The 17,878-nt window shown below is 42.0% G+C and overlaps 1 protein-coding gene and 1 pseudogene across 2 annotated transcripts; both read left to right on the top strand.

Annotated features, from left to right (window-relative positions):
• Positions 1–1,889: 1,889 nt before the first annotated feature.
• LOC123097196 (flavin-containing monooxygenase FMO GS-OX-like 3) lies at positions 1,890–5,181 on the top strand (annotated as a pseudogene).
• A 3,813-nt stretch (positions 5,182–8,994) lies between these two features.
• On the top strand, positions 8,995–13,679 carry LOC123099121 (flavin-containing monooxygenase FMO GS-OX-like 2). Of its 2 annotated transcripts, none has more exons than XM_044521266.1 (7): positions 8,995–9,599; positions 11,731–11,801; positions 11,901–12,062; positions 12,555–12,637; positions 12,728–12,878; positions 13,034–13,210; positions 13,290–13,679. In XM_044521266.1, exons 1-7 carry the CDS (start codon positions 9,056–9,058, stop codon positions 13,485–13,487), a joined length of 1,386 nt encoding a protein of 461 aa, XP_044377201.1. In that variant the 5' UTR covers positions 8,995–9,055; the 3' UTR covers positions 13,488–13,679. The 2 variants fall into 2 exon arrangements, with proteins under 2 accessions (XP_044377201.1, XP_044377200.1); XM_044521265.1 differs by having other exon boundaries at positions 9,003–9,599; positions 11,901–12,071.
• Positions 13,680–17,878: the final 4,199 nt, after the last annotated feature.

The following is a 17,878-nucleotide window of genomic DNA, read 5'->3' as shown; positions in this document are numbered from 1 at the left end:
AAATTTCTAATAAGCATTTTAATTTTTTTAATTTACATAGAAAAATGTTAATCAAGCACTTATAAAATGTTAAATGTGTATAGAAACAATTTGGACCATGCATTCCGACAATCTTACTCTTGTATATGAAAAATGTTAATCAAGCATTTGAAAAAATGTTAATTTTTTATAGAATAATTGTTGACCATGTATACAAAAAAATTAATCTTGTATTTGAAAATGTTAAATGTGTATTTAAAATGTATTAGATATATGCCAAAAATGAATAATGTGTATGGCAAAACTAGATATAAAAAAGAATTTTTCGGAAAAGGTTAATCATATTTTCGAACAATGTTAAACATGTAAATAATTGTTTTTGGTACATACAGAAAATGTTGAATGTGTACTGGATTGTTTTTCCAAAAAACCCGATGAGTTCGGCAAAGAAAGTAAGAAAAACGATTAAACCCAAAAAACCAAAGAAAAGACAAAGAAACCCGAAAAAAGAAAATGAAAACCGAAGAAAACCATTGCTAAAGAAAACAAAGAAAGCCGAAAAAGAAACAAAAAAACAATGGAGAAACCCGACGGAAACAAAGAAAGAAACTAAAAATGTAGAAAATATAAAAATAGAAATATAGAAAGAAAAATATAAATTCAGTGAAAGCCAAAAAGAAACAAAAAAACAATGGAGAAACCCGATGGAAACAAAGAAAGAAACAAAAAATGTAGAAAATATAAAAAATAGAAATATAAAAAGAAAAATATAAATTCAGTGAAAGCCGAAAAGAAACAAATAAATAGAAAGAAAAAACCAGTGAAAACGGTGAAGGAAACAAAAACGGGCAAAAATTGAAGAAATGCGAAAAGACTTGATGAACAACGGATAAAAGCAAAAAGAAAACATAAAAGTAAACGAAAAAGAAAAAAACCCGGACTGAAAACTGTTATGTGCACTGCGTGAAACTACGGCCAGCAGTCAGTGAACATACAATGTTTGAAAAAACCTGAACAAATAGGCTGGCCCAGCTACAACAGGAAGAGCTAAAAGCTTTAGTCGAGACGGAACGATCCCTGGCTCTAAGCGAGATATAGTCGTTGCGATCAGTTCCGGTGAGATATAGCCCATGCATTCGTTGAGAGAGATGAAATGGTCGAATGAGGCTGTGTGGGCCGTGTTTCTTTATCTGTTGTCCTTTGGGTCATATGTATTTTGAGTGGAGGACTACCTAGTTAACCAGCAAAGATCCGCCGCCTCCACAACCTTTTGATCTGGCGCCATCCAGCGACCCAACCTTTTCGTCACCATTGCAGAAACATTTGCGACAAAGATTCTGTTACAGAAAGAAAATGTCTTAACTTCTTTGAAACATGTGTTGTTGAGAGTTTTTTTTTTGTCTCAACTCTTTTGCAACATGCGTTGTTGCGGAAGGACTTCTGCAACAGATATGATGTTGCCAATAATTGTCAAGTGGCAGAGGCACGTGTGGTGAAGGTCTGTCCGGCTGAGTAGAGGTTGTGCGTTGTCCGATCGTACTCAAATCTAACGGCTGCGCGGGCCGCGGAAATCTACACGTAATCAGCCGGCTGATTCTAATCATTTCTCTTTTTAAAAATCAAGCCTGACATAAAAATGCGAGCAACAATGTGAAAGAATATACGTTTTGTTCTTTATCAAAAAAAATATATATATATACGTTTTGTTCATTTGAACATCCTCATCATGCGAGGCGGCTACGTTATATACGTATGTTCCGACAGCTCAGAGCATAGAAGAAACAAAAGATTCACGAGTAGCTCCATCAACTGCTCCACGCGAAGAAAAGTGAAAACAACACACGCTACGCCAAGAGCGTGAGACTAGCTTGGTCTCGGAGACTTCCCACGATCGCTCTCCTCCTCATTCGATGCCATCGCGCCGCGTCGCCGTGATCGGCGCGCGAGCCTCTGGGCTGGTGGCGGCGCGTGAGCTGCGGCGTGTGGGCCACGTCCCCGTCGTCTTCGAGCAAGCCGCCTGCATGGGCGGCACATGGCTCTACGACGACGACCCTGACCCTGCAGACCCGCTCGGCGCTGGCGGCACGCACTCGAGCGTCTACGCGTCCCTCCGCATCAACCTCTCCCGCGAGTGCATGGGCTTCCTCGACTTCCCCTTCGTCGCCGCCGAGGGAGCCAAGGGCGACCCGCGCAGGTTCCCCGGGCACAGGGAGGTGCTCCGGTATCTCCAGGACTTCGCGCGGCGGTTCGATCTCCATGCGCTGGTCAGGCCCGGGATGGAGGTGGTCAGCGTCCGCCGCAGTGTCGGCGCCGCGGGCTGGAGGGTCTCGTACTGCTCGAGAAAGCTTGCCGGCGTCGGCCGCGAGATAGTGGAGTGTTGGGACTAATCTTGTTATTATGGCTGGTTTAGCTAGAAATAAGTGCACGTAGTCAGCTTAGTTAGTTGAGTTAGACATGCATGAGTTTGTTAGCCTGCTTGGCCGGGTCGTATGGCCATTCAAAAGGAGCTTCAAGGGCGGTGTCCGTGGGCGTGGATGTAATGCATGTAGGTGATTAATTAGTGCATGGAATTAGTTGGGTGAGTGGCCGTGCGTGGTGGCCGGTTTAGTAGGTGCGTCTAAGTCGGAAATTGGAAATGGCTCCTAAATGCATATGCACCCATTGCGTAAATACACATTTTGAGAAGTTGAGAAATTCCGAACAAAAACCCCGCGTGTATATCTGGACATTCTATGTACGTGCACAAAGTTTTCGGTGAAAAACGAGGTATTTTGTGGCTTGTGTAAAATAGACAATTTCTGATGCTTCATTACAACTATCCGTTTTGTATTTCTTTATCTTTTTTACACAAGCCACAAAAAACGTCTTTTTCACCGAAACTGTGCGCATGCATATAGAATGTCCGAATATACCCGTGGAATTTTTTTCTGATTTTTTCAACTTTTCAAAATGTGTATTTAGACAACGGGTGCATATGCACCTAGGAGCCATTGCCAATTTCTGCATGCATTCACTCTATTCTATTGTGTTGTATAATTTACTGTACTTCCTCCGTTTCTTTTTAGTCCGCTTATAAGATTTGGTCAAAGTCAAACTTTGTAAAGTTTGCCTAACTTTATAGAAAAAAATATTAACATCTTCAATACTAAAGTTATATGTTACGAAAATTAATTTCATCATGCATCTAATATTATTGATTTTATAGTGTGCATGTTGATATCTTTTCTTACAAAGCTAGTCAAATTTTACAAAGTTTGACTTTGACCAAATTTTATATGCAAACTAAAAAAAGGAGGGAGTATTTATATTGATGGCTTAATTAAGTTGTGGTGGTAGTAGGATACAGGACAAGTGGATTCGACATTTCCAGGGAAATTGCTGGCGTCGGCAAAGAGGTCCATGTTGCCCATCGCTGCTACCTTCAGCTGATTCCACGTGTGAGATGATGCAGATTGCTGCCCGCCGTGCCAACTTGTGGTTTCATCCTATGGTAAAGCAAAGAAGTCCGGCTGGCCTTCACATTAGGATTACACATTGATCTTTCTAGCAAATAACATGTCGGTTTTGCTAATTCTCACTCAGATAGAATTAACTAAATCTCTCACTCAGCCTCTCCACCGTATGATTTTACGTGGATATTCGTGCGGATTTTCTCGTTTTGTTTCCTCTTTTGTCCTTTTCCCTTTTAGTTGTTTACATTTTCTAATAATTATTATCTTTTTCATTTTGATTGATGACGCTTGAAAATTGGAATGCATGAAATGTCTCGCTCAGCTGAGATCTAGCCACACCCATAATACATAAATAATCACAAAGAGAAAAAAATACCATGATTGGTTGACGCTTGAAAATTGAAATGCATGAAGTGTTTGCAGATTGAGCGTGCCGAGGAAAATGGCAGCATGGTGTTCCAGGATGGCACTCGGATGAAGGCGGATGCCATCGTCCACTGCACAGGGTATGTACCCACATACAAATATCTTGTCAAATTATAACTATTTTGATCGTTAAAACATCTCGTGTGAACTAAATCTTAACCATCCTGGTGGGTGCATATGTACCACGGTATACAAGTACAGCTATCCATTCCTCAGTGACAAGGACCCTGTTATCTCCGTCGACGACAACCGCGTGGGCCCGCTATACAAGCATGTCTTCCCGCCACACTTGGCTCCTCACATCTCTTTCATCGGATTGGCCTTCAAGGTCGGTAGATGAAATCACTATAACACACACTTTTATGTGTATGCAATGACATGTAGCAATATATATAGGAGGGGAACTTTTGGTCTATGGGGACATATGCACCCTATATGAGATTTTTTTAGTAATTCAACAAAAAGTCAAAAAATTCTGAAAATATTTTTTAAATAAACTTGACCTTACATTGTACTTTTCAGAAAAATTTCACAAAAAGAAAATCCTCCTTTGACTTCTTTTCAAAAAAGATAAAATTTTGGCCATAATAGTGTGAATAGTGACCTATAATAGCAAATAAATTTTGTCTTTTTCTATGTGAAGTCAGCGTTGGGTTTTTTTGGTGAAAATTTATATACTAGTGCAAAAGTAAGTCAAGTTTATTCTAAAAAAACTTCTGAACTATTTTGACTTTTTGTTTAATTATTAAAAAAAGCATCTCCCTATAGGGTGTATATACAACTAGGAACCAAAGTGTATTTCCCAAGATATATACGGCTAATTTCATTGGTGCATATCGAGATCTATCTCCAGGATATCCTTTTCTCTGTGTTTCAACTCCAGAGCAACTGGGTTGCCGGAGTTCTTTCGGGAAGGATCGAGCTGCCATCACAAGAGGACATAATGCAGGATGTGGCTGTGTTTTACTCCAAGCTGGAAGCTCGTGGATGCCCCAAAAGATACACTCATGACCTCAGAGGTGGCAGTACGGTACGTACCTATATGTATACATATGCACATTCATTCATGTACATATATACTTCTAGATGAATAGACCATGATCATGTCCGGCCAGTCTATTTTTCTATTGATTTCTGCATTTAGTTTGAGTACGAGGATTGGCTCGCGGAGAAATGTGGGCATGAGGGGGTAGGAGGGTGGAGGAAAGCGATGTACGTCGCGGCGACGAAGAACGTGGTGGATCGCCCGGAGAGCTACCGAGATGAATGGGATGACGGACACTTGCTGCCACAAGCACACCAGGATTTCACCAAGTATCACTGACTGGTTTCCCGATCGACAACTATAGTCCTCCCATCTTGTTGCTAAAATGGCAAGGTCTCTCTCTTCTACCCCCCCCCCCCCCCCCCTCCTCCCTGTCTCACTCTCTCACGTCGATAATTTGTATGTTGTCGACATAAATGACGATGCATTAAGTGGTACACGGTATTGAAAACATATTATCCACAATCTCCTCACATTGCGCAAAAGAATAATCGACCGGTTGCAAATTATAGTTGGCTCCAAAATAAAAGAACCAACTAATTAAAGACTCATGTTTATCTTTCCATTGTTCACTTGTTGTTCTGATGGTTGTAACTTTTTGTAAATTCAATAACTATCATAAAGCACTATGCAACATTTCATCACAGAAAAAAGAACAAATATTGTCTAGTTATAATAGGAAACAGTTGATGCAAAAATATTCACTAAAAATTGGCTAGTCGTCGGCAGATAAATATTTTAATCAAGGTAGGGCCTGAGTACTACGCCCCGATGTCAATTTGATTCGCATATTAGTTTTTGTCTTCAGGCAAATAATGTTTGACCACATTTATATTTAAAAATATTAACATATACCATGCCAAAAACTACAGTATGCAAATATATTTATTGATGGAACCAATGGTATTGATTTAATACTATGAATGTCAATATCTTCTAACATACTAAGCTCACTAGATTTGGACCCGCCAGGGCTGTGGGGGTCCTAATGGGCCTCATGTGTAAGGATTTGTATCGCTGATTGAGGTTAATGCAAATCTAGCCGTAATGGGCCGACGAGTTTTCCAGGTATGAGAAGGAATTGCTTGATTTTTTCCTTTATTTTCTGTATTTTTCTATAGTTTTTATTTTTCCCTTTCATGATTATTTCCTATTATTCTTCTCTTTTTATTTTTTACATTTTAATTCATGAACATTTACTAAAATTTGTGAACATTCTAAAAAGTGAATATTCTTCAAAATGAACAAACCTTTTCTGAATTTATGAACATTTTTAAATTAATGAATATTTCTAAAGTTCACAAACATTTTTATAGTATTTGATTATTTTAAATCTGTGAACCCTTTTCAAATTCGTGAACATTGTTTGGAATCAACATACATCTAGTTTGCAATTTTTATAAAAATCCGTTAACATCTTTTAATTTAACAAAGTTTTTCAAATAAAAAATATGATAGCCGGTTTTTCATGACCTAGCATTGTAGTGAGTGAAAAAAAAAGCCAAGCTTGCGAGCGGAATAGGGAACTGAGCTGTGCAACTAAGAGCTTCACTGGCTGGCCCATGTGAGCATTAGAACAACAATTCCATGGATTTTGCGTGGAAGAAGAGCTCCTGAGGAGCTCACACAACCACTATCAGTTGACACACAGAGGCCAAAACATGTAAAGACGCATAACAATGCACCGAACAACTTCACTCTCCTCTGAAAACAAATATTGTCTTCAACAATAGCACAACACGATATACAAATGAAAAAACATCCTAGGACATAATTAAAACCGAATCCAAGGTACATAAAACAAAAACAAAATAACTAACTACAATAATCGGCTAGAGAAATAAGAGTTAATGCCATAAATGCAGAGCCACGGGGGTGAAGCACGTGTTAGCATCTAGTTTTTCTTCTATATAGTCAAGAGCTAGTAGAAACATTGATATTGCACACAACCAAAATATTTAAAAGGGAAATAAACAAAAATACATGACTTCCAAATGCCTGCCAAAAGCGGTCAGCGGCAGGTAGCAGCTACCATCAATGCCAATCACCGCCACTGGAGCACCCAAGCTATGTGAAAGGTTCTCCAATAAAGATGTCTTTTTGGGCTTATTTCTATGTCCAGTGTTATCTCCATCTTATGCAAACCAAACTAAAATGTTTTAAAGTATGATTTTCTTATTCTCGAGCTTACGAAACTATACAATCTATATACATCAGCATTGTCGTGCGAGGGCACGCGCCAAGTAACCCGGTGTTAGATGAAAAAATGTAAATTTACGATATTACCACTGAGAATTAAATGGAGAGATTCCTTTTGAGAACAATAAGACACTATATTGAATTCATGCTCTAGCCAACTCATCCAAAAGTCTGAACTGATGGGGCGGGCAATATATTTCAACACCCCCCGTCACATCTAGACTTATTAGTCCCCCATCACATCTAGACTTATTAGTCCTTAGACATGGGATTTATGTTGGCCGCAGAATCATTTTTTTAATACTGCATTGGCAGGGTCTTGAACTCAAGACCTCTTGGCTCGGATACCATATTAAGATATTCCTATCAACCAACTATCCCAAAAAGACCGATCTGATAGGAAGAGGAGATATAGTATATATGACACCCCCTTCACATCTGACGAGGATATGTAATGATTAACACCTCCCCTCACGCCCGACGTGGGCTTGGATAAATGATTGGGGAAAATGCGGGGACTGAGACTTGAACCCAAGACCTCAGGTCGGATACAATATTGAATTCATGCTCCAACCAACTCATCCAAAAGTCCGAACTGATAGAGAGAGGCGGGTAATACATTTCAACACACTATTAGCAATGAGCTACAACAATCAAACCATGAAAAAATAGCTCATGAAAACCATGGTGGGTGCGAAACACCCTAAAGATCATCCTATTGAAGAAGTATAATAATCAAAACAAATCAAGTAACAAAACAATCCAGGTCCATCCATTAGACTGAATCACACCAAAATCACCCCAAACCATGTTCAGAATGAGATACCGAACGCACAGATTCAGGGGTGTTTCGATGAGCTAATCGAGCACATGATCTGTGACCCCTGCTTGTTGTCCTTTGCTAATCAAGCCATCCATCACGGATAAACAACAACCCTGAACCACCCTGCTGTATCCCAGTTTGTGCTAGCCTTCTTAAGGCAAACTTGTTTAACTTATGTCTGTACTCAGATATTGTTGCTTCCGCTGACTCGTCTATGATCGAGCACTTGTATTCGAGCCCTCGAGGCCCCTAGCTTGTATTATGATGCTTGTATGACTTATTTATGTTTTAGAGTTGTGTTGTGATATCTTCCCGTGAGTCCCTGATCTTGATCGTACACGTTTGCGTGCATGATTAGTGTACGATTGAATCGGGGGCGTCACATACCGAACGCACAGATTCAGGGGTGTTTCGATGAGTTAATCGAGCACATGATCTGTGACCCCTGCTTGCTGTCCTATGCTAATCAAGCCATCCATCGCGGATAAACAACAACCCTGAACCACCCTGCTGTGGACCTATGACCTGAAAACTTGACAGCGACAGACCAATCATGTGCAAGGAGACATAACACATAGGAAAAAAATGGATAGAGGAGGGCAGCAAGAAGACTAAAAAAACCTTCCGCCGGTGACAGGTGCTTGTTGATGGCGAGCCAGACGGAGAGTTCCACCTAGCTCCTCTCCAGACCAACATCTCTCCTACCTCAAGCTGCTTGCAAGGGGCTTGTCGCTTGCCATGGATCTCCGGCCAGCCCCTGCCGCTAATCACCGGCGAGGCGCCCCCTTCCCTCCGCCGCGGTGACCCGCAAACCCAAAATGAAAGAGAAGTGCAATAGAGCAAAAAGAACCCGACACAAACAACCCAGTACGCGAGACCGAGGACCCTCGAGCTACCGAGATTCGTGCAGATCGGACCGCCACAAAAACAACCTGAGGCGAAATAACTTTTTTAGGAAAAGTGCAGAATTAAAAGCCACGTGCAGGAATAGCAAACCAGTGAAAAAAAAGGGGAAAAAAAAGAAGGCGGCTGTGAAGACAGGAGAACGCGACTTTTCCTCGTCCTGCGACTGCGACGCCAGCTGAAAGAAGCTGAAGATTCGCTAGCAGAGCACGCCAGAGACTTTCCCCGATGCCGTCCTGCTCGCGCGTCGCCGTGATCGGCGCGGGGGCGGCGGGCCTGGCGGCGGCGCGCGAGCTGCGGCGCGAGGGCCACGCGCCCGTCGTCTTCGAGCGCGCCGCGGCCGTGGGCGGCACCTGGCGCTACGACGCCGCCGAGGACGCCGCCGACCCGCTCGGCGCCGGCGGCGCGCACTCGAGCCTCTACGCGTCCCTCCGCACCAACCTCCCCCGCGAGAGCATGGGCTTCCTCGACTTCCCCTTCGTCGCGGGCCGCTCCTCAGCCGACCCGCGCAGGTTCCCCGGGCACCCGGAGGTGCTCCGGTACCTCGAGGCGTTCGCGCGGCGGTTCGACCTCCTCGGGCTGGTCCGGTTCGAGACGGAGGTCGTCAGCGTCCGCCGAAGCAGGGACGACGGCGCGGGCGCGGCGGGCTGGAGGGTCTCGTACCGCTCGAGGAGGCCCGACGGCGCCGGCGGCGAGCCGGAGGAGGAGGTGTTCGACGCCGTGGTCGTCTGCAACGGCCACTTCACCGAGCCACGCGTCGCCGCCATCGCCGGTAATTCCCTCGGCCCGATCTATCCCCTGCTGATGGCTAGCACTAGCAGTAGGCAGCATGCAGCTACTTCCGATGGATCCGATCTTTTCTGACAACCATGAGTAGCAGTTGCTCAATGGAATAGTTACGTTCAGCTTGCATTAGCTGTCTAAGGGTACCCGGGACTTTGCAATCGACAATTTGTTGCCTGAACTTCTTGCCGATGTAGCGAGCTCGTGGTCGTGGGCGAGGGAATTGCATCTTCTGCCAACAACACTGATGCGATGCGGTGTGATGAGAAATTCTTCAGGATGTCGGCCACAAGAGGGAAACAGATGGACAGGTTCGAGGACCACCACATCACCGGTAAACTTTGGCTATTTCTTTCAAATCAATCAGTGGCAGGGCTGCTATTGTCTCAGCTTTCTCCACTGTCGAGCAACGATCATTGCTTTGGCATACAGAGGCAAGCACTTGACCTCGATCATCCCTGGCCACCGCACCAATTCACCAGATTCAGAGAAGAGGCGGCGTCAAAGAAACTGACCATCAGATTTAGAGTAGCAACAGAGTTCTATTTCTGACAGTTTCAGATTGCAGATCCAGCAACATCTGAAGTCAATCCTCTCCAGTGAACCTGAAAGCGACCTCTTTCAGGAGCTCCCAAACAGCCCTCATGGCTGCTCTCAAAGCTCTGCTCCTTGTGCAAGCAATCACAGCGTGGAACTCGCCCTCCATTTCATTGCCACAAATCTCACACATGTTCTCCTTGACAGTTGTTCTCCTGAAAGCATTCTGTTTTGTGGCAAGCCAAAGATTTTGATTTTCTCACGAATTCTAGCTTTCCAAATCAGTCCCCAAATGTTTCTGTCACCTGCATCCCTAAAAGAGCTAGAGGCAGCAGCTGTAGCATTGTTTCTGATCTCATATGCCAGTTTATATGCACTTTTGATAGTGAAGACTCCGGACTTTTCATAGTGCCATGCTACACAGTCCTCTACCATATTTGAGGGAATTCTCATTTTGCAGATCTCTTCCGCATCAATGGGTTGGAAAATTTGGTTGATCAACTCTGTGTTCTACTCACTTGTATCTGGATGCATAAGTTGATTAACCCACGGAAGCCTCGATCTCTTTATAAATTCTGCAGTTCTGAGCCCGTCTTTCCTAGGTATCCTCTGAATCTGAATCTGAATGCTTCTTCCGTTTCCCACTCACCAAATCAGACCCATTTTTAAGAGCTAAAGGCCAAAGTTGATGCCTCTCCAGGCTGGAGACGCGTCCGAGGAGAAAACTGTATCCAGAAGGTTTCCATGTGGGTAGTATTTGGACTTCAGCACTTTAGCACAGAGGCTATCCGGTTTCTGGATAAGTCTCCAACAGCAAGGTCCGGTTGAATAAATGCATGTCACGGTAACGTATACCACCATCCCTCTTAGCTTTGTGATGCAATGAACCTTGCGCTGATCATCTTTGTCTCCCCACCAGAAGTCTCTTATGATTTTCTCATACTTTTCACAAAAGCCTATGTTCAACTTGAACACTCCCATGACATATGTTGGCAATGCTTGGACAACAGCTTTAATTTGACTTCTTTTGCCGCCTGAGACATGAACCTCTCATTCCAATCGTTGCACCTCTTCCCAAATCTGTGCATGATCGGTTGGAACTTGTCGTTCTTCATTCTTCCTTCAGGCGTGGTAGGCCCAAATATTTGCTTCCAAATGAGGAGGATTCCATGCCCAAGATTTCTTAATCTATTCTCTGACTTGCGACGGACAAGCTTCACTAAACAAAAGAGAGCATTTACTTTGACTGAGGAGCTGCCCGGTACATCTTCTTTGGAATAAGTTCAGTACACCATTGATTCTGGTGGCTTGCACAACTGAGACCTTGAAAAATAGTAAGCTATCATCCGTAAAGAGGACATTGATATTCCTGGGCTCCCTCGAGCAATCTTTAAGGGGAGAAGAGATCCGTTTGCAACCTCCTTGTTAAGCAAGCTAGCCAGTCCATCAGCCACAAACAGGAAATGGTAAGGACTCAATGGGTCACCTTGTCTTAAGCCCCTCGAGGGGGTTTAGCCTCCGACAATTCAGTGTTGCTTCTCACCTATCGATCCGATTTGCTGACATATGATTTTGTAGTGCAGGCGTCCATTGCTGGCCCGGGAAACAGATGCACAGCCACAGCTACCGCGTGCCTGATCCATTTCGTGGCCAGGTGCGCATCCACAATGTGTACTACTGTTCATTGTTATTACTCGATCGTGATTAACGTGCTAACTTACTAATTGGTTACTATTGTATTATTGGTGTCTAGGTTGTGATGGTGATAGGGTACCAACCGAGCGGCATGGACATCTCGAGGGACATCGCCGGTGTGGCCAAAGAGGTCCACGTCGCCATGCGATCAGAACCTCCTTATCAAATGCACACTACTACTGCGACTGGCCATGCCAACCTGTGGCTCCATTCCTGCACGGTACCCACTGTATACTATTACTAAACACTTGGTTTTTAATTTTTTAATATACCTAGATGATACCCCACGTATTGCTACAGATTGGCCATAATATATATATATATATATATATATATTTCAGTAAGATTTTGTTGTATAGAAGATGAATAATTGAGTTATTATTATGAGGCATACATATAATTTATTGTATCTTTGATTATTGTATAGTTTCAAAATATTTGTTAAATATAAATAGCGTGATAAACCTTTTCTCATGCATGATTGCATCCGTTGAGGTGGTGCTTCCCCCCTGCATGGTTACATGCTGAGGTGACTTATTTGAATATCTGTAAGAAATACTCCCTCCGATCCATAATCAGTGTTACAATTTTGACCAAGGTCAAACTGTGACACCTATTATGGATCAGAGGGAGTATATGTTAACAAGGATCACCTAACTAGTAGTTATTTAGGATTTGGTTTGCACAATGTTCAAATTCAAACATTTTGCAGATTGAGCGGGCGGAGGAAGACGGTAGCTTGGTGTTCCAAGACGGCAGCAAGATCAAAGCTGATGTCGTCCTGCACTGCACTGGGTATGTTACAACCGATTGTCAAATTATGTCTGAGATGATTGACGGATGGTTTATGCTAATTGCGTTGACGAATTGGTGGCTTGCTTGCAGATACAAGTATAACTTCCCGTTCCTAGGTGACAGCGACGACGAACTGGCCGGTGCAATCTCCGTGGACGACAACCGCGTGGGCCCGCTGTACAAGCACGTATTCCCGCCAATGTTGGCTCCTCACGTCTCCTTCATCGGATTGCCCTTCAGGGTCAGTCAATCAACACCTTTAGTTAATAATGGAATTTGGTCACGTGATGGATAGACAGCCCCTCAACCAAGCTTGTTTAGAAATTTGATATATGAAATTAATTAATGCATATATATGTTGATATGTCCGGACTGATGTATCGTCTATCTGGGCAGACGATCCCTTTTCTAGTGTTTCAGCTCCAAAGCAAGTGGGTGGCCGGTGTTCTGTCGGGAAGACTCGAGCTCCCATCACAAGAAGCCATGATGCGGGATGTGGATGCGTTCTACTCGGACATGGAAGCTCGCGGATGCGCCAAGAGACGCACTCATGACCTGGGACAAGGCAATCCGGTACGTATATGCATACATGCTTGCATTCATCCATGTACATATACATAATCAATCGATACTTTGATTTGGGCGTTTGTAGTTTGAGTATGAGGACTGGGTGGCGGAGCAATGCGGGCTGGGGAGGATGGAAGGATGGAGGAAGGGCATGTTCGTTGCGACGTGTAAGAACCTGGCTGATCGCCCGGACAGCTACCGGGATGAATGGGACGACGACCACCTGTTGCCACAGGCGCATCAGGATTTCAGAAAGCATTCCTACCTGACCGATCAATATTGAATAGCAGATACTGGATTGTTTGGCTTCGAGTCACTTGGTCGATCTTGCCCATTATTTGTATTGGCTGGCTAATTGTTTCAGCAACTACTTCAGTTTCCATATGCAAAATGTTGTAACCAGGTATTAACCTTGTACAGTCCTGGCAGGCAGAAGGACCAAACATCAAAGGAAACGGGAGTATTCATAACCCTATATCGCGCGTGTGGGCTGGCCCAACAACAGCGTTCGGATGCACGAAACAGGAACTCAAAAAGAAAAAGAAAAAAAAAACTGGAACTCATGTTGTTTGCCTGGTTTTATTTCCTTTGAACAGATTGAAAATGTATTACTCCCACCAATCCATATTAATTGTCGCTGATTTAGTATGAAAACCTGCTACAATGACAGATTTTAGAAAAAAAATATACATTTAAAAAATTGACCTAGAATACACATTTACAAACTTTGAAAGAAAATAATAATTACAAAATAATAATTTTTTACAATGTTTGCAGATTTTTAAGAACACAGAAATTTAATTAATTTTCGTGAATTTTGGAACCCAAAAAATCAAATCAAAAGGAAGTAAACCCGTGATTTTTTTTAAAAGGTGTCGAAAAGCGCTAAGGCGCAGGTGGGGTGGGGGGTGGGGGGATGAAATTATGAAATAAAGAAGTAAAGGCAGAAAAAGAAAAAAAAGGAAAACAAATCTGTAATACGGGAATTTTTCTATTTTGCGTATAACTATATTTTTAGGCGTGTGTACATTTTCCCAAAATTACACTAACATTTACAAACCCAAAGAAAACTGATAAAAATAGTAAAAATAAATAAAAAAAGAAAGAAAAAAGGAAAAATTCTATAATAGGGGAATTTTTCTATTTCGCGTATAACTATATTTTTAGGCGTGTGTACATTTTCCCCAAATTACAGTAACATTCACAAACCCAAATAAAACTGATAAAAATAGTCAAAAGAAATAGAAAAAAAATGAAAAAAGCAATGATATCCGAAGAAAATTGATGAAAATTGCTAAAGCAAACATAGAAGAAGAAGTAACAAACACAGAAAAGGAAGGAAAAGTTTTTTTAAAAGGAAACAAAACAATACCGAAGAAAGCACACTGAAGAAAAGGAAAATTAAAAAGTCCAATGAAACACGTAAAGAAGAACACCTTTTTTGCGAGATTAAAGAAGACCACTAAAAGGAAGAACAAGAAAAAGTGATGAAAATCGGATCACTCCTACCAATAGATAGAAACATCCCCTCAACAAAAAAAGAACAAACCAACAAACTGTACAAACAAGCAAGCCCTGTAATGAAAAGAAAAATCAACGAAACGACCGGCCCAGAAAACGCAGATACACGGAAAACCTTGAAGCGAGACATACACAACCATCTAAGGGTTACAGCTTTGCCTAAAAAAGAATCTAAGGGTTACAGCTTGTGAGGCCGAAATCCCTAATTGATTAGTACTCGTTGCAAAGATCACTCCAACACCCCATGTTGCGACAAGTGATGCACATGCAGCGCGCCACTTGTCGCAACCTGGGAGTTTTCCCTTTTCTTGTAGATCCATTTATTCAAAACGTTTTATCTCTCAAACCGTGCGTCCAAATCTTAAACCGCTTTCACCGTTGGATTCCTTGCGTCAAGGTCTTCAAAACTAGATCCCATGTTGATAGGTTTTGACGAACTTTTTTTTCACAAAAAAATCGAACGAAAAAACCGCGCCGGGAGCATCGGTTTTTTTCCTTTCCGAAAGAGGCACGCCCCTCGCGGAAGGAAAGAAAAAGAGAAAACGCATTTTTTTTCCGTTTCCGAGGAGGCACGGCCGTGACTCTCGCGAAAGCACATCTGAGCCTCTCGCGGAAGCAAAACCGTGACTCTCGCGAAAGGAAAAAAAACAGAAAACGCGTTTTTTTCTTTTCGAAGAGGCACCGCCGTGACTCTCGCGAAAGCAAAACCGTGCCTCTCGCGGAAGCAAAACCGTGACTCTCGCGAAAGGAAAAAAAGAAAACGCGTTTTTCTTCTGTTTCCGAGAGGCACGACCGTGACTCTCGCGAAAGCACAACCGTGCCTCTCGCGGAAGCAAAACCATGACTCTCGCGAAAGAAAAAAAAAGAAAAAACGCATTTTTTTCGTTTCCGAGAGGCACGACCGTGACTCTCGCGAAAGCAAAACCGTGCCACTCGCGAAAGGAAAAAAAATGAAAACACGTTTTTTCGCGTCGAAAAGCTAAGGAAGACCGGTGGAAAACCAAAACGTCGAAAAAAACAAAAAAAACTGTTTAAATAGCCGAAAACGCGTGCGGAAAAATTAAAAAAAAAACAAAATCCGGAGGGAGCGCCGAGAGCGCGACAGTGGCGAATGGCTGAGAGCGCGCCAAGTGGCGCTGATCGTTGCGAGGCTCCCGAAGGAGCACTCGTTAACTAGTGGCTCCCTTGTGAGGCTCCCGTAAGGCTCACTTTATTGGCGTGCGAGCGCGTCAAGGGATCGGCCCAGCTGCCGCCCCATCTGAATTTCGTTGTTTTATTTTTCTATACGCGTTTTCGTTTTTTTGGCATTTTGGTTTTTGCTGGGTTTTCCATGCGTTTTGGAGCAAAAACATTTCTGCGAAGCATAACTATGCTTCTCTAAAAAGAATAAAATTTTGTGCTTCCATGAAAAGCACAGATTTACTTCTTGTTGATGCACAAGTTTGCTTCAAGAGAAAAAAAATTTGTGCTTTTTCACGAGAAACAAAATTTTGCGTCTCGTGAAAGCACACATTTGCTTCCGTAATGCTACTCAGAAAAAAAAGAGTTTGTGCTTCTTGAAAAAGGCAAAAAGGTGAAAACCCGCAACCATGCTTCTACGTTCCGGTTTTTTCCTTCTACTTTTTCCATTATTAGTATTTTTGTTGTTGTTTTCCCGGCTCTCTTTTTTACCGTTTATTTGTTTCCTTTTTTCCCGATTTCTGATTTTTCATGAAAATAAAGTTTGTCGCAACCTATTAACATAAGATCTAGTTTCAAATATCTCGATGCGAGGAATCCAACGATGAAAACGGTTTGGGTTTGGACGCACAGTTCAAGCTATAAAATATTTTGCATAAACAAATCTAGAAAAAAAAGAAAACACATAGGCTGCGAAAAGTAGTGTCACTTGTTAGCACCTGAGAAAGTGGGATGACCTTTGCCAGGTGTACCATTAACAAGTGATTTTGAAATCAGTAAGGGTGACACATAACCCTAAATGTACGGGCTAGACATAATACAAATCATAACCCTATATCGTGCGGATGGGCTGACCCAAGATAAACGCTCTGACGCAGGAAACAGAAAAACCGGCTCCCGCTGTTTGCCTTGGTATTATTTTAAAAATAAAATAAATATATTATTACGACCTGCTTCGATAATGGATTTTAAAGAAATATGTTGATGAATTTTAAAAATGGACTTAATATTTTTTAATAAATTTAGGAAGAAAAATATACTTCTGAAAATATTCATAAATACTTACATTGTTCTCAAATTTAAAATTGAATACGAGAATTCACTATATTTTTCATGATTTTGAAACCCTGAAAAAGGTTATCAACGATAATCCAAAGGAAGTAAACTGGCGAAAAATAAATAAATGAAATCACAAAAAGGGAAACCCGAATGCAGGAAAAAAAATATGAAACAGGAAAACAAAAGAAAAAGTCAGATTTTTTCTGTAATACAATAATTTTGTTTTTCCACGTATAACTATAGGTTCCAAATGTATGTAAATTTTCTCCAAAATACACTAACATATATTTTGTATGTAAAATATGAACTTTTTTATTAAAATGTTTTACATAATATCATTGTTTTTTGGATTTATACATATAAGTAAAAACTTTACCCGATTAGCGAGTCACACTAAGAAGGTCCGTAAGTAGCTGCTGGCGAGCTGTTACTCTGAATGGACGAGGCATATGGGTTCTCTTTTGGTGGAGGCCACATAATTAAGTTGTGCTCCCTCTGTTGGAAATATGCCCTAGAGGCAATAAGAAATTGGTTATTATTATATTTCCTTGTTCATGATAATCGTTTATTATCCATGCTAGAATTGTATTGATAGGAAACTCAGATACATGTGTGGATACATAGACAACACCATGTCCTACTCCTGAGCGGTACGGTAATCCTGTCTTAGATATCATGTTGTTAGACAATACTGAACCTACGAGCTATGGAGAAGCGATGGTGGGCCCATATTCCGACAAATGGTTAGAAGCCATGAAATCCGAGATAGGATCCATGTATCAGAACAAAGCATGGACTTTGGTGAACTTGCCCGATGATCGGCAAGCCATTGAAATAAATGGATCTTTAAGAAGAAGACGGACGTGGACGGTAATGTTACCGTCTATGAAGCTCGACTTGTGGCAAAGTGTATTT

This window comes from Triticum aestivum, chromosome 4D (assembly GCF_018294505.1).
Source record: "Triticum aestivum cultivar Chinese Spring chromosome 4D, IWGSC CS RefSeq v2.1, whole genome shotgun sequence".
In the NCBI taxonomy this organism is placed as follows: Eukaryota; Viridiplantae; Streptophyta; class Magnoliopsida; order Poales; family Poaceae; genus Triticum; species Triticum aestivum.
Note: the sequence above shows the minus strand (reverse complement) of the source record. Positions and strands in the feature narration are given on the sequence as shown.

Bases quoted from the DNA above. Each gene is read 5' to 3' on its own strand.
- LOC123099121 (XM_044521265.1), top strand. From the start codon at position 9,056: ATGCCGTCCTGCTCGCGCGTCGCCGTGATCGGCGCGGGGGCGGCGGGC. The intron at 12,638-12,727 runs GTATGTTACAAC...GCTTGCTTGCAG, and splicing joins GTCGTCCTGCACTGCACTGG to ATACAAGTATAACTTCCCGT. The intron at 13,211-13,289 runs GTACGTATATGC...GGGCGTTTGTAG, and splicing joins ACCTGGGACAAGGCAATCCG to TTTGAGTATGAGGACTGGGT.